General features: G+C 38.7%; 1 protein-coding gene across 1 annotated transcript in view; it reads left to right on the forward strand.

Moving 5' to 3' along the window:
• The window catches only part of ADAMTSL3 (ADAMTS like 3), a 205,551-nt gene that overhangs the window by 162,221 nt on the left and 29,862 nt on the right, over positions 1-13,468 (forward strand). The window contains exons 12-15 of the mRNA XM_063313955.1: positions 530-734; positions 2,511-2,658; positions 3,259-3,343; positions 9,820-10,109. Coding sequence (XP_063170025.1) covers positions 530-734; positions 2,511-2,658; positions 3,259-3,343; positions 9,820-10,109 — 728 coding nt within the window. The remainder of the gene's footprint in view (positions 1-529; positions 735-2,510; positions 2,659-3,258; positions 3,344-9,819; positions 10,110-13,468) is intronic.

Below are 13,468 nucleotides of genomic sequence, written 5' to 3' on the forward strand. Positions count from 1 at the left end.
GGAAGTTCTGTTCAGACAGGAATGAATTTATGCTCCCTGCAAAAAGTATCTAGGAATCATCCTGCTTATTGTAAGGATTTTAAAAGAAGGGATTTTGGGGAATTCAGGAAGAAGTGTAAAATTTCCACATAAAATTGGATTATGCTGTTGGGATTCAGTAGCAAGTCTTGCTACCAACTGTTTTAAGTGTTAAGGGTGTGCATTTTTTAACACAAACATTTTGAGTTTGAAATGCCCTCTTTTGAGTTGAAAATGGGGTATTTTGTGTACAGAATGGGCTGTTTTGACTATTGGGGAAGTGCTTCAAGCTCAGAACAAGCTGTTTTGAGCTCAGTGTCCAGAATGGTCAAAATAGCTTGTTTCCACTATTTCAGATTTGCAACTGGTTGAAATCGAAATGTTTTGCATGCCATCGGGTATCAATGGCCAAGGGAAAAAACAGTCTACAGTTTTCATTATCACTTGCATCTAAAAACCAGATAGAAATTCAGTTTACTATTCTTGTGATGCTGTTATTTAATTCACACAGCTGGGAGCATAATCCTTGGACTGCTTGCTCAGTTTCATGTGGAGGTGGCATTCAGAGGAGAAGTTTTGTCTGTGTGGAAGAGACCATGCATGGCGAGATATTGCATGTAGAGGAGTGGAAATGTATGTATGCGCCTAAACCCAGAGTCATGCAAGCTTGCAACCTGTATGACTGCCCTAAGTGGATAGCTCTGGAGTGGTCACAGGTAAGAAAGCAGAATATTTAAACTTCTTTGGGGGAGAAAATGCCTCTGCTTTCAGATATAGACAATTATTAGGATTATTGATGGCAAGTTATATGGAAACTTCCTTTCAGAGAATGTATATTTGGGTGTATATACAACTGATAGCCTTAATAGTTGCATACAAATAAATGTAACCTCCAGGATATTTTTCAATATTATTGCGATTCAAGGTTGCAGTGCTTGAAGAAATAGCTTTTTGGACAGATGGTCCTCAAAGTTGAATGTATCAGCATTCCAAGAAATATGACTGGAGTATGTGTGTTCTGGTAACCTCTTTTTTCTTCCAAACATATTACACAACAATAAGAAACCTGCTGATGAGTGTTTGGGAGGAGAAAACACAAATAATATATGCGTTTATTTTAGAATCCTACCTTAGCATAGTCATCAAGCCTATTCCAAATGCAAAATTAAAAATTCAAAGTACAACAACAATAAACTTGTTTGTTTGTTTGTTTGTTTATCATCTTTCTTTACCGCCCAACTCGTATGCAACGACTCTTGGCAGTTTACAAACAATGAAAGATAAAAATCTAAAATATTGTTAAAACAGTAAAATATAACTATAAATACATATAAATGTAAAAAGGTAAAATATAAAATAGAGTCCAAGATGGTGAAAATGGTCTTATCATTAGCACTATCAAGGTGCCAATCACCCCCATGAATAATGTATACCAATTATAATTGGAAGTCCTGGAGCCATATCAAAGGTATTCACCAAATATTTAGAAGTATAAATTTACTGGGCTTGACACTACTGACTTTACAAACAAAACCCCCACCTTGCTTAGAACTTCCTGCATGCTGCAGTGATGCCTCCTTTATTCCTAGAGTTTTGGTTAAAACCCAAACCATTGGAAAATACCCAGTCCAAAGACTGTGATATTCATTGGGTGAATAGGCAAAATTACAATAATCAACCAGTCCCTCCCTCCTCTACCTTACCTTTTAAAAATATTATTTCATCTTTCTTAGGCTACTAGAGAAGGGAGATGCCTGTCTTTATTAATCTGTTTCAAATACCTGCTTTTGTTTTATAGTTGCATTTTATTTGTTTTAATGTAATTGAAAGGAAGAAGAGAACTTGAGATGCTATAGAAAAAGTAGAGTGTGTTTTAAATAGTTTATACGTAATTCTGTTTTTTGACCTGGTGTGAGGAGAGGGGCAGATACAGATACTTTTCAGGATCTTTTTTCTTTGAAAATCCTAGTTCAAACTCTATTTGAAGATTAAATTAAAAGCTCCTTCTTTTTTGCCCAGTGATTTATAAGTCATTTTGGATTTAAAAATCAGTTATGGATTTTAAACAATAAACTGTTAATAAAAATTGTGCAGTTGTTTCTATGAAATGTATGGGTGATTCCTTTTAAAATTAATTATTTACTTGGTCACCTTCCGTTCATTTTATTTACAGTCCCAGGCCAATAAAACACAAGTACAAAATTTAAAATACAGGGGGGGAAACCAAATCTGAAAAAAATTAATAGTGAAAAGAGAATATAACCCGGCTTCTGCAAGCCATAGTTGCTGCTAGAAATCTGGCAAACTTGATAGTTGACCAAGTTAGGTCTTGCAGGAGGAAGATGGTAATTTCTTGATTAGAAGGATGACAAACATTTCTGATAATCAGGTTTATGAGGGCCAGACACCGTGGGTGGTCCAAAGGGCAGTGTAGCAATACTGCAACATGTGTTGGCCACCATAGTTTTTGACTGATCTGTCCCTTTCTATAGTGCACCGTGACATGTGGCCGAGGGCTACGCTACCGAGTGGTTCTATGTATTGATCATCGTGGGCAGCATACAGGTGGCTGTAATCCTCAACTCAAGCTGCACATCAAAGAAGAATGTCTTGTGCCAGTCCCTTGTTATAAGCCCAAAGGTAACTGGAATATGACCTGTGGTTAAAGCATTGGCTGGAAGGCATATTTGCTTGACAGAAGAGTCTTTTTCTGCTGATTGGGAAGAATATTTCTAACAGCGGATAAGACCCTTTGTATCCAACAATAGTGAGGACCTAAATAAATATTTACACATACTGAATTTCTTCTTTCTTCTTTGATGAAGGGCTCTTTTCACCTGTGGAAAGATAATCTTTAGATTTCATGACTGATGCATATTCACTATATTCAACTCACTCAGTGAACACAGTGAATGTGAAGTCCTCACAAAGAATTCATGTGCCATTCTCAATAGACTCAATATTCACCAGGCAAACAGAAGGTTCATAATTCTCCCCAGGCTACCTTTACTGCCTGTATCTATAAATAAACTCTAGAAAAGAAGATATGTGGATGGGACATTCAGATGCTTGGCTTTTCTCTGTTTCTGCTATACTTCATTGGCTGCCACAACATCATCCTTTTACACATTTTCTTTCTTTAGATGTTGCAAAGGTCAGCATTAGCCTTATGTCCCCAGCATCATCTTATATTACCTCCAGTCTCAGAGTTGACCAACATCCATGTATTTCCTCTTCCAGAGAAAAGCCCTGTTGAAGCAAGGGTGCCTTGGTTCAAGCAAGCCCATGAAATGGAAGAGATTAGGACAGTGTCTGAAGAACCCATGTGAGTTTGTTTTTTTTCTTTTTCTGATATGGAAACTAAACTCCTGATGCATTTTCCTGACTGTTTTCTATTTCCTGCCAGATCATCTGGCATTTGAATTTTCTTGGGCTGGGTCTGTCATTGAAGCTCAAGTCTCAGGTTCTTCCCAGCAGATCTCTTCAAGCAAGGCAAAAAAAAAAGGCAGCCAAAAAATGTTTGAATTATAAGTTTCAAAAGTGTCACAAAGGCTTCCCAGCTATTCAAAGAGTTGCCCTCCAGAAAGTATTTTGCATGGGTGACTTTCATTCCAGAATAGCTCTTGTAAGAATGATTGGTGACCTTTGCATGGAGAGGGGACAGCAGAGAAGAATGATAGTGATGCATAATGCCAGTGATGGTATGGAAATCTCTGGTGATCCAAGCATTCCCATTCTCATTCTCTCTCCCTCCCTTCTCTTGAAAGAATGGATTGAAGACTTCAGAAACATTGTTTAGGTATGACATCCTTTGGTAAATGTGTTGCTAGATGTTTTGCTTAAGTTAATCAAGTACAGGAGCTACATATCTAGGGACTGTAGGGCATAGACATGAAGGCAGGATTCAAACTAACAGCTGGGAATTGCCAGGAAGCTGTCTTTGTCTAAATATTAAGAGAAGCTTCTGAAGAGTAAAAGCTGTTTGATGTTTTTGTGAAAGCTCTCCTGTGCTTGCAGATATTTAAGCATTCTTCATTTAGATCCTTCACAGAATTGAAGTACATAATGCCCTAACTCATTTCTAGGCCAGTAGCTCTGTTTTGGTTGATTAATTCAGCCAGTTGTGCCAATAACACACAATCTCCAATGTCCTGGTAAACTGGAGAGTGACCATTTCAAATTCCTTCTGGCCAATCAAAAGTAGCTGGCTCTTGGTTGTTTCTCCAGTTTTGTTTTCTTTCCAGAAGATGGGAAGGGAAATTGTCTAAATCCATGGCGGCCCAGTGAGTGGGGATGCCATTGCAAAGTGAGTTTTACCTATCTCCTGTATGACTATGGAGGAGCCATAATGGAAAGGAGATGGAGTTACCAAGAGGAGTTGAACGTGGCTAGCCACCTCTTACGTTTTTCTTTCTTCGTCCAGTTGATCTTGGCAAGGTTATGTAAACAGATGGAGGAACCAGCAACTGACTCAAGCTTGAAGCTGGCTTCTAAGCAAATGGTCTTGATCCTGCACATTTACATTGCCTGCCGTTGAAAAATAGACTGGCGAGACCAGCTGAACTGAAATTAGTTTGCAGACCTGACACCATCAGATTTGAGCATTTATGCATTAAAATAATGCACAATAATGCATAACATTAGGTAAAATTAGGGAGAACTGTGGCTTTTCGGCCATACTAAGTCCATTAGAGTTGAGCAGCTATAACGGATTTGAATAAATAAATAAAAATAAAATTTGTAAACAAAATATGTGCATTAAGAAAACTGTTGCTTTTTGTACATATGTAAAAATTAATTTTATGAAAAGGTCTCAAACTAGTATGGCAAACATACGAACAGGAAAACGAGAAAGTGAGAGCAATCAAAAGTGGTGGAGCCATCCATCTATGATGAACCTTTAGGCTGACTTTTCCTTCCGTACTACTCCGAATTTAATTTTCCTTGTTTTGCAATTGACCTGCAGCATCTCAAGATCCACGTCGAATCCTCTTCTGGGATTGGATTCTATAATGTACCTGGAAAAGGATAAGCAATTTAATGATGAAAGGACATGAATTTGTTCCGTTCCTAGTGCATCAAAAGTAGTTTCTTTTCATCCGAATTGTCTGTTGCAGTACCAGCTTTAAGACTGTATAAAAGCAGCTATATTTGAAAACCTGTGAAGGAAAGATATGCCAAAACAATATATTAAAGTTAAATTCTACTGCCCCTGTGGAGATTGGTGTATGTGCCCACTCATGTGTCCTGAATTTCATATAATGGGTACTTTAAAGTCTTTCAAAAAATTATTTTAATTAGAAAAATAGGGTGGTTTTTTTTCTCATTTTGAAGACTGTTTGCAAAGCTAAGCCAAGGAAAATGGAGGTTTAACCTTTCTGGTTTTTACTGGTAGAATGTGGTGATAGTTGAAACCCATCATTATTGTAAACTTTTCTCTCTTGAGCCTTCTTTATTTACAGCAGGCTTTTCAATAATCCTTTATAAAAAGATTCCATATATCCTTTTTTTCCCCCTTTCAATAAGGTTAAATAAATAGAGATCTTGGCTGCATCTTGAAAGAGGCCAAGTTTAGAGGCTGATATACTTGGGATGAGGAGAAGGAAGAGGAAGTGATAGGGTTTCCATATTTCATTTAGCCAGTTCAAATGCTTCCATTCATATATTCACATCTGTAGATGCACATCTGAAGATTTTCACCAGATGTTAGCTACCAGTGAGTGATAATAGGTGCCGTTGAGTGGTCACACACCTGGACTAACACATGCACACAGCCATGATGATTCATTGAGGTGAACAAGAAAAAGTCCTGGGGATCCATCTCCTGTTCCCTTTATTCATGACTAGAAGCAAGTCCTGAGTTTAAATTAATATTAAATTAATGCTGTGCTGGTATATAATGTTCAGGTTTTAAAAACCTTTTCCTCCCCTGTGAAAGAGACCTGGTTTTCTACTTTATTCTTAGAATGCTTGAGGATTTCTCTGGCATGTCTCTTGGTGGTGTTCATGACCTGGTGATAGCAGATGCAACTGCCCTTGTCTGTTACACATTTTTTCACCTCTTTGAAGCCCCTTCAGCTGCCCATACTCCCCAGTCTAAAAAGGCCTGTAAGGAGTTCCTTCATTTTGTCTTCTTGTGGGATTTAATGAAAGTATGGGAAGCCAGGGAGATGGCAGACCACTGGAGAGATGATTTTAGCTGTCAGCAAGATCATCTTCTCCCATTAGTTTCTACTCATCCGATAGAATCTAGTTGGAAAGGCACCTTTTGAGTCCCATTGTTGAGGAATCACTGTCATAAGGGAGCACAAGGGCATGCCCATCCTGTAGCTGCCCCTCTCCTTTGGAATAGTGCTTTACCAGATGTCAGGTCAGCAACAACCCTGTTGGCATTCAGGAAAGCCACCAAGACTTGGCTGTTTGGGAAAGTTTTTGGAGACTGAAGATATGGCAGGTTCTTTCCCTGCAATAGGCAGTTGTTCCAGCTGATACTATTTTCTTTGGAGTACCAGTGGCTAGGAAATGTATTGTTATTGGGTTTGTGGGGGCGGGTGAGTTGTGTTGTTTTTCTTTTAATTCCCTATTTTATTTTTGTATTACTGCATGCCACTCACAGCTTTTTTGGAATTGAGCAGCTTATACATGACAGAAATAAATAAATGTAGAGACACAGAGACATACCACACGTATGGTAGATATTGATGATCTCATAAAGGAATGAAATGGTGTGCCATCTTTTGAAATTTCACCACAATTCTTCATAATGAAATACATTTTGAAAGCAAGTTCTCTTCCATGAAACTGGGTGAGAACTGGTAGAAAAGTATTACCAGAGGGGTTTTTTTGTGTGGCAGTATCTCACAATGCACTTGCTAGCTTCTGTCCATGGTGACGGGAACTGGAAGAGAATGCACTTGAACCATAATTTTGATCTTCAAGGCTCCATTCTAAGAAGACTTGAATTTTGTGGCAGACCCCAACTGCAAAATCACATGATTTAGCCAATGGCAATCTACGTCTAATTTTAAAAAGCTAAAATTTGCACTTACTGATTTTATAAGATCCTAGACACTAAATATGCAGCAGGAAAACCTGTTACAATAAAGGCCCACTAGGTCAAGGAAAATGCTTAGAATCGGTTCGCTTTTCCTTGTAAAGGAGTTCATTCTGTGGTTCAGATTTTGAAACAAAAAATGCAAAGCTTCAAAAGAATGCATCATACATTATTTTTGGATACTCTTCAGCACTTAACCAGCCTCTATATGGAGTGAATTCTGAACTGCTGTCAGTGCATCTATTTTTTTTTTAATTCAAGCTTTGTCAAATATTTATGTTGGTTAAGACATTGCGGTACACTGCTTAATGACAAAAAGCCAAGAGAATCTTGTTCTTGGTTTAGTTAAGCAAAACTTTAGGAACTCTCCTAATTCTTTTTTTTTTTTTTTAGTTATGAATGTTTTTAACAATACTTGCATGCTGTAACAGAAAGTTCTGGATAGTTTACAATAAATAAATATAACAAAACGGGTTAAATGGCCCAATTTCTTCCCAGTTTTCCCAAGGCAGGGGGACATTCATCTTTATTTTGCCATTTCCTATATGCTAATGCTCTTCACCCAAAATGGTGCTGAACATTCTCTCTTTTCTGTATGGTCTCCAGAAAGGGCATTCCAAGTCCAGTTTGGTACCCAGGTGATCCTTGGCCTACGATACAGTGTCCTAGGTTAGACTAGCCTCCTTTTTATTGCCTATCAGACAGCTGATGAAACCCACATTATTTTTCTGAGCTTGTTAATAGTGAATGCTGCTCTCTGATTTTGACTATAAACTTGAGGCTCTACTAAACAATGTTTGTGCAGCTGTTTTACAGCGATACCTCAAGCATCCATTGACCAGAGACATAATCTAAATACCTTGTAGCTAAGAAAATATAGAGAGCTTAAGCCTTTAGCATGGTTGTGTACAGAAATACATAAACTCTTCAAAAATAAGATGCCAGCCGATGGAAATCTTTGCACTGAGTGTCTGAAGAGGGATAAGCTTTCATACTTTGCTGGTAGAGAGGTGTGTCATATGGGTAGTGTCAGACATTTAAAAGCAGCCCCCCTTCCCTTTGTCTTCCACTGTTGCCCCCGAAAGACTGGTTATTTGTTTATTGCATTTATATCCCACTCTTCTTCTACGAGGACTTAAGACACCTAAATAAGGTTCCTAGACAGCTTTTCTTTCAAGCGCTCTCTTGAATTACGCTTTCTAACTTTAGCAAGATGGCTGCATCAGATGCCTTCAGACCATGATTTAGTTCTTAGATCTTGTCAAAAGTGACTTCATGGACCATTTATTTTGTGCTGAGTATTGAGAGTAACAGTGGGTCTTTACCCTCTCCCCTGCAGAAATTCTCTGCCTATGTGCAGAAACTGCCAAGCAGTTATTGCCATGTGACTTCCATTTATTTGGAGAGCCTCTCATGCAAATGCCACTGAAAAGAATGATGGATGGAGCCCTCTTGTAAATAGCTTTTCCATTTATCTGAACTTACAGTTATCTGCATATTTTGGATGTCTTCCCAGCCATTGTGAGATAACAACACTATATATATTTTAATGGGTTAATTGAGTTTAGCCGTGATAACGTTCAACTCTTTTGAAATATAATCAGAATTTTGTCAAAGCCTTCTCAGAGATGGAAAAAAGAGCAAGGTGACTAACTTTTAAGTTTCAACAACTTAGATGCAGGGTTAGTCTTAACCTAAGACAGCCCTATGTTTGTTGGGGCTAAACTAACCTCTCTAGGTTAGCCACGATGGGTGAACAGGAATGAAGGGGTAACAGAAGGTGAAATCTCTCTTTGTACTTCCAGAACGGAGATGAAGTCCTAGAACGACTCTGCAAAAATGGGGCTAGAGAATTCTCATCCCCTGTATGGCCATGTGGGGTGGGGAGGGATGAAAAAGAGGAAAAAAGGAGGTGGGGATGAGGCTGCCACTCCCAATTCTGTCCTTGGGTATTCCAACCTTATTTAGGCCTGCAATTTTATTTTTTTTCCCCAGAGAAAAAAAAATTAACAAATGCCAGTCTTGATTATCTTTGCAACTGTTAGAAGGCTGTCAAAGATTGCTGTTCCCCATTTAATTTGGGTGACTGTGATCATGTTCTGCCAACACATGTGGGAGTTTTCCCTAGAGTAGTGGCTGACTGTGTATATCCACACATACTTGAGGATTGATTTAATGAGTTTTCTGTTTTGTTACTTAAAACCAAATCTGATACCCCGTGAAGACCAAATTTGATACCCTGTTTTCTGACTGGTTCGGATAAGCACAGGGAAGTATTTTATGGTTCCACTATGCTGTCCAGGTTCAAATCAATTCAAACTTTAGTATGGTCTCAGACCAGAATGCTATCAAAATGCTGGTAGTTAAAATAAAAATTACATGGTGATAGTAATATAACATATTAATCAGTGTAAATTTTCCCATCTTGACTCTTGTTTCAAATATAGTGTTTGACTCTGCAGTGGAGTTTCAATACTATAACAAGTCACTGTCGTTGATTAACAACATTTGGCAACTAAGAAGTTGACCTTAGAATCTCTGACTTAAGTTGACTCTTAAGTGAAATGCCTTCACTTAAAAGGAGTTGAATGGAAAAGTCATCTGGATGATCAGAACATTTTTAAAATAGAGGCCAAATTAAGCTGAGAATCGGAGTAAAAGTAACAGCATGCTGGATGGTGTTCGGTTGACTCAATCTCACCCTATTCATATAGACAGAAGGTTCTTATGATATGGTTTTGTTTCAGGTTTATCCCTGAGCCGTGGTCCCCTTGCAGTGCTTCTTGTGGTCACGGTACTCAGATGCGTGATGTCAAGTGCCGCATTTATCTCACGTTTACTCAGGCTGAGGTGGAGCTGCCTGATGATGAGTGTGAAGGACCCAAACCGTTGGCTGAGCGGAGTTGCCACCTGGAACCATGTGATGGAGATCCTATCTCGTACACACCACCTTTTTCACACCCTGAAGATGCTGGTAATGTTTTTTACGACTGGGAATACATCGGCTTTACTCCCTGCTCAGCTACATGCATTGGAGGTATTATAGTTTCATATTTTGCATTTAAAGATGTTTTCCCCCCAAACATTGTGAAAAGCCATACAAGTGGTAACAATTAATATCTTCAAAGAACTGAAGAACTTGTTCTTGGTGAAGCAGATCCCTTCTTTAGAACTGGCCTTTTCCCTTTCTCCCATGCACCATGACAAAATGGCTTTTGAAATTGGAAAAAAAAAGAGTGTAACTAAGTGGTAGAGTTCATACATTGGAGTCAGAAGGTTCAGGTACGTATAATCCTTGGCATCTCCAAGTAGACCTAGGAAAAGCTTCTGTCTGAAACCCTGCTGTCAGTTTTTTATAGACAGTCTTGAAGCTAGATGACACACTTAGCATACCATTAATTCTCCTAATGTGCTCAGAAGGTCCACAGTGCATTTCCCAGTGTTGCCAATTAGAAGAATCAGGTAGGTGGCAATTATGAAAAGATCTTTTCCTGGAAGCGTAATAGCTGGTTTCCAGATTGCTAAAAATTCAGGAGATCCTTATATAACCAGCCAGCTGCAAGCTTCCTCGTTATCAGTGGAAGAAGCCATTTCCTCACTGGATCACAGGAAAACCATTAGAAAGAAGATCAAAAAAATCTCCCCTCTAATATCCAAGGAGATATCTTGGTTCTAAATGGGGAATAGTTCAGCTGCTTGAATTTTTCCAACCCCATCCTTTTTTTGTAAGCATATTTTACTAAAGAGACTCTGTGAGAATAGTCCTTGGAACAGATCCTTGTAAATTTTAGACAGCTGCCATAGAACCCTAGAAAACCAGGGCCAATTAGTGTAAAAATAATACTGGGTTAAATGAACCAGTCTTCATTTATCAGCCTTTGCAGGGGGGGTGGGTTGTAATATTGGAATAGAGGTTTTGCATATTGTACTATGCCATCAAACCATACTGGTTCCCATATTACAAATTTCTTTTATATGCATTTTGTTTCCCACTTTATTAAGCTCATGAACAAGGAGATCGTTCATTTTAAATTTCTTCTCTGTGGCAAGCTTTGAATAATTCTCTTTTTCAAATTGCCTCTTCACCTTAACAGTAGAAGAGTTCTTTGACCATGATTCAGTTGCTAATAAATGTGCCTCTTTCCTTATAGTGTGAAATGCCTGTACTTTTTTATTATCCAGAAAAGGCTGCATCGCCTAAATATTATTGCTTGTTGGATAGAGATCACCTCTGCCAACTATACTAAGTCCGTGGTTACAATTCTTCCATGTTTGTCCTATTATAAATTGAAACCATCAAGGATGTGCATTAAGCATTTGTGCTATATTTGGAATGTACTGAAGTCCTTAGAGTACAGAGCGGTTCTGTCTGAGTTTGAAACACAGCAGTAAGTGCTGCAATTGTTGTGTCGCAGTTTGACACTTACAGTCCTTGGATTGTGACAGGAAAGTTTTGTTGTTGGTTAGATATATATCCTGCCTTTCCTCCAGGGACTCAAGGTGGCATGCATAGCCCCCCTTCCTCTAGTGTTATTCTCTCAACAACCACCCTTTGAAATAGGTTGGGCTGGGAGAGAGTGACTGCACCCAAACATATTCCATGGCTGAGGTTGGATGTGAACCTGGGTCTCCATCCTACTGGTTGTTTTCCTTGTCTCATTCCCTGAAGTTTGATTAAGTGGAGATGCTTGTGGGACTTCAGCCTTAGATTCTGAAACATGCATGCAGCTCCGGAACTTACATGGCCTTGGAAGAGGTTAACTGCTTTGTGCTAATAGTAATGATGATAATAGTAATAACACAGTTTTCAAGAGTGGTGGCTGTAGATTTGATGGCTTAAATTCAATGCAGTTGATCAAATGTGGTTTAATGAAGAACAAGGTGTACCTGCCAAATGCTTTCCTCCAAATTACACCTCAGGTTTTTCCTTTGCACCCCATGGGTAATATCCAGTTATGATATAATATACTTTTGAAGGATTGGGGACGGATGGAACTGCTTGAGATACTCTTATAAAAATCACTTGTCACTCATATCCAGGAACAAAAATCCTTACCCAGTTTGTAACTAATTACCCGGAAGTCATCAAACACACACTGCTACCTTCTAGAGGAGAGGTCTTCCAGTCCTGCAATTTCCATAGAGTCAGCTAAAAATAAAATGGGCCTTTTTAGTGATGACAGAGTGTTGAGAAAACCCTTCCTGATGAATTAGGAGAAGAGATATTTATGGCAATAATTTTCTAGCCATTGTACAGGTGAAAAAAAAAACAGAATGGAATGAAATTTGAGGTTTTCAGTATACACACTCTACAAATGACAAGGCTCTTCATTTTTATTAGGTAATGCAGTGAAAGTACAAAGGTGCTTGAAATCTTGTAAATCTTTTAACAAAGAAGAAATATTAGGCTGTCTTGAGAGCAGATTTGTAGCCCCTTTAAAGTCACGAGGGGAAAATGCATTTAAAATGAAGGAAGCAGGTTCCCTGAACTATGACCATTTTCAATCTTGCATATCACATTAGGTATGTTTCCCCAATACCACCTAATACCAATGAAAGCTCAGTCACCGAGTGACTTCAATGTGTTTCATTTAGTAGGACACTGGGAATTACTTCCTGTTTTATAGTCTCGTATATGTATGAGACTTCCAAGGCATCTTTACATCCCATAAAATGGACTCTGCCCAAGATTTGCTAGAAGGGTTTGCAATACCAGGAGATGAAGTGTGATGGTGTTCTGCATTTTGGGATTTGAAGCTTGCAATTTAGGGCTGTGCCAGTTTTTTCAGCAGCTGATCCATCACTTAAAACATGACTCTTCTCCAGTGGCAGATAAAGCAGAAAACGAGGGTGCTCAATATTAGAAACATAAGAGCTGTCTTATATTGGACCAAGAGATTTGTCCTTCTAGTCTATCAGGACTGACCATGGCTCTTCTAGCTTGCAGTCAGGGAGAGGCTTTGCACCATGAAGTTAATTCTATTTTGGACATCTCAGAGGTGGCTGTTTGCAGCATCAGAATTATAGTCAACCAGAGGCTGAATAGGAGATTGCATTGCTAACGTGGCTGTAAAAAAAAGTCAGTTTTAGACTGGATCAATAGTACAGTTTTCAAATCATAGGAGGTAAGAGTTCTGATATCCTCTGGCCAGACTCCCCCCCCCCCTTTAAAAAAAAATCTGGACATCAAAATTTAAGAAGGTTCAGAAAAACTGGAATAGGTTCAGAGAAGGATGAAAAGAATGAACAAGGATTGGCAACTAAGTCCTATAAGGATACATTGAGGGAACTCAGTATATTGAACGTTGAGAAAAGACCATGAGAGTGGGCTTGGGAATGATGGGACTCTTCAAAGGGTGCCATGCAAATGGCAACCATGGCTTGTTCTCCATTGTC

This window comes from Candoia aspera, chromosome 13, assembly GCF_035149785.1.
Source record: "Candoia aspera isolate rCanAsp1 chromosome 13, rCanAsp1.hap2, whole genome shotgun sequence".
NCBI classification, from domain to species: Eukaryota; Metazoa; Chordata; class Lepidosauria; order Squamata; family Boidae; genus Candoia; species Candoia aspera.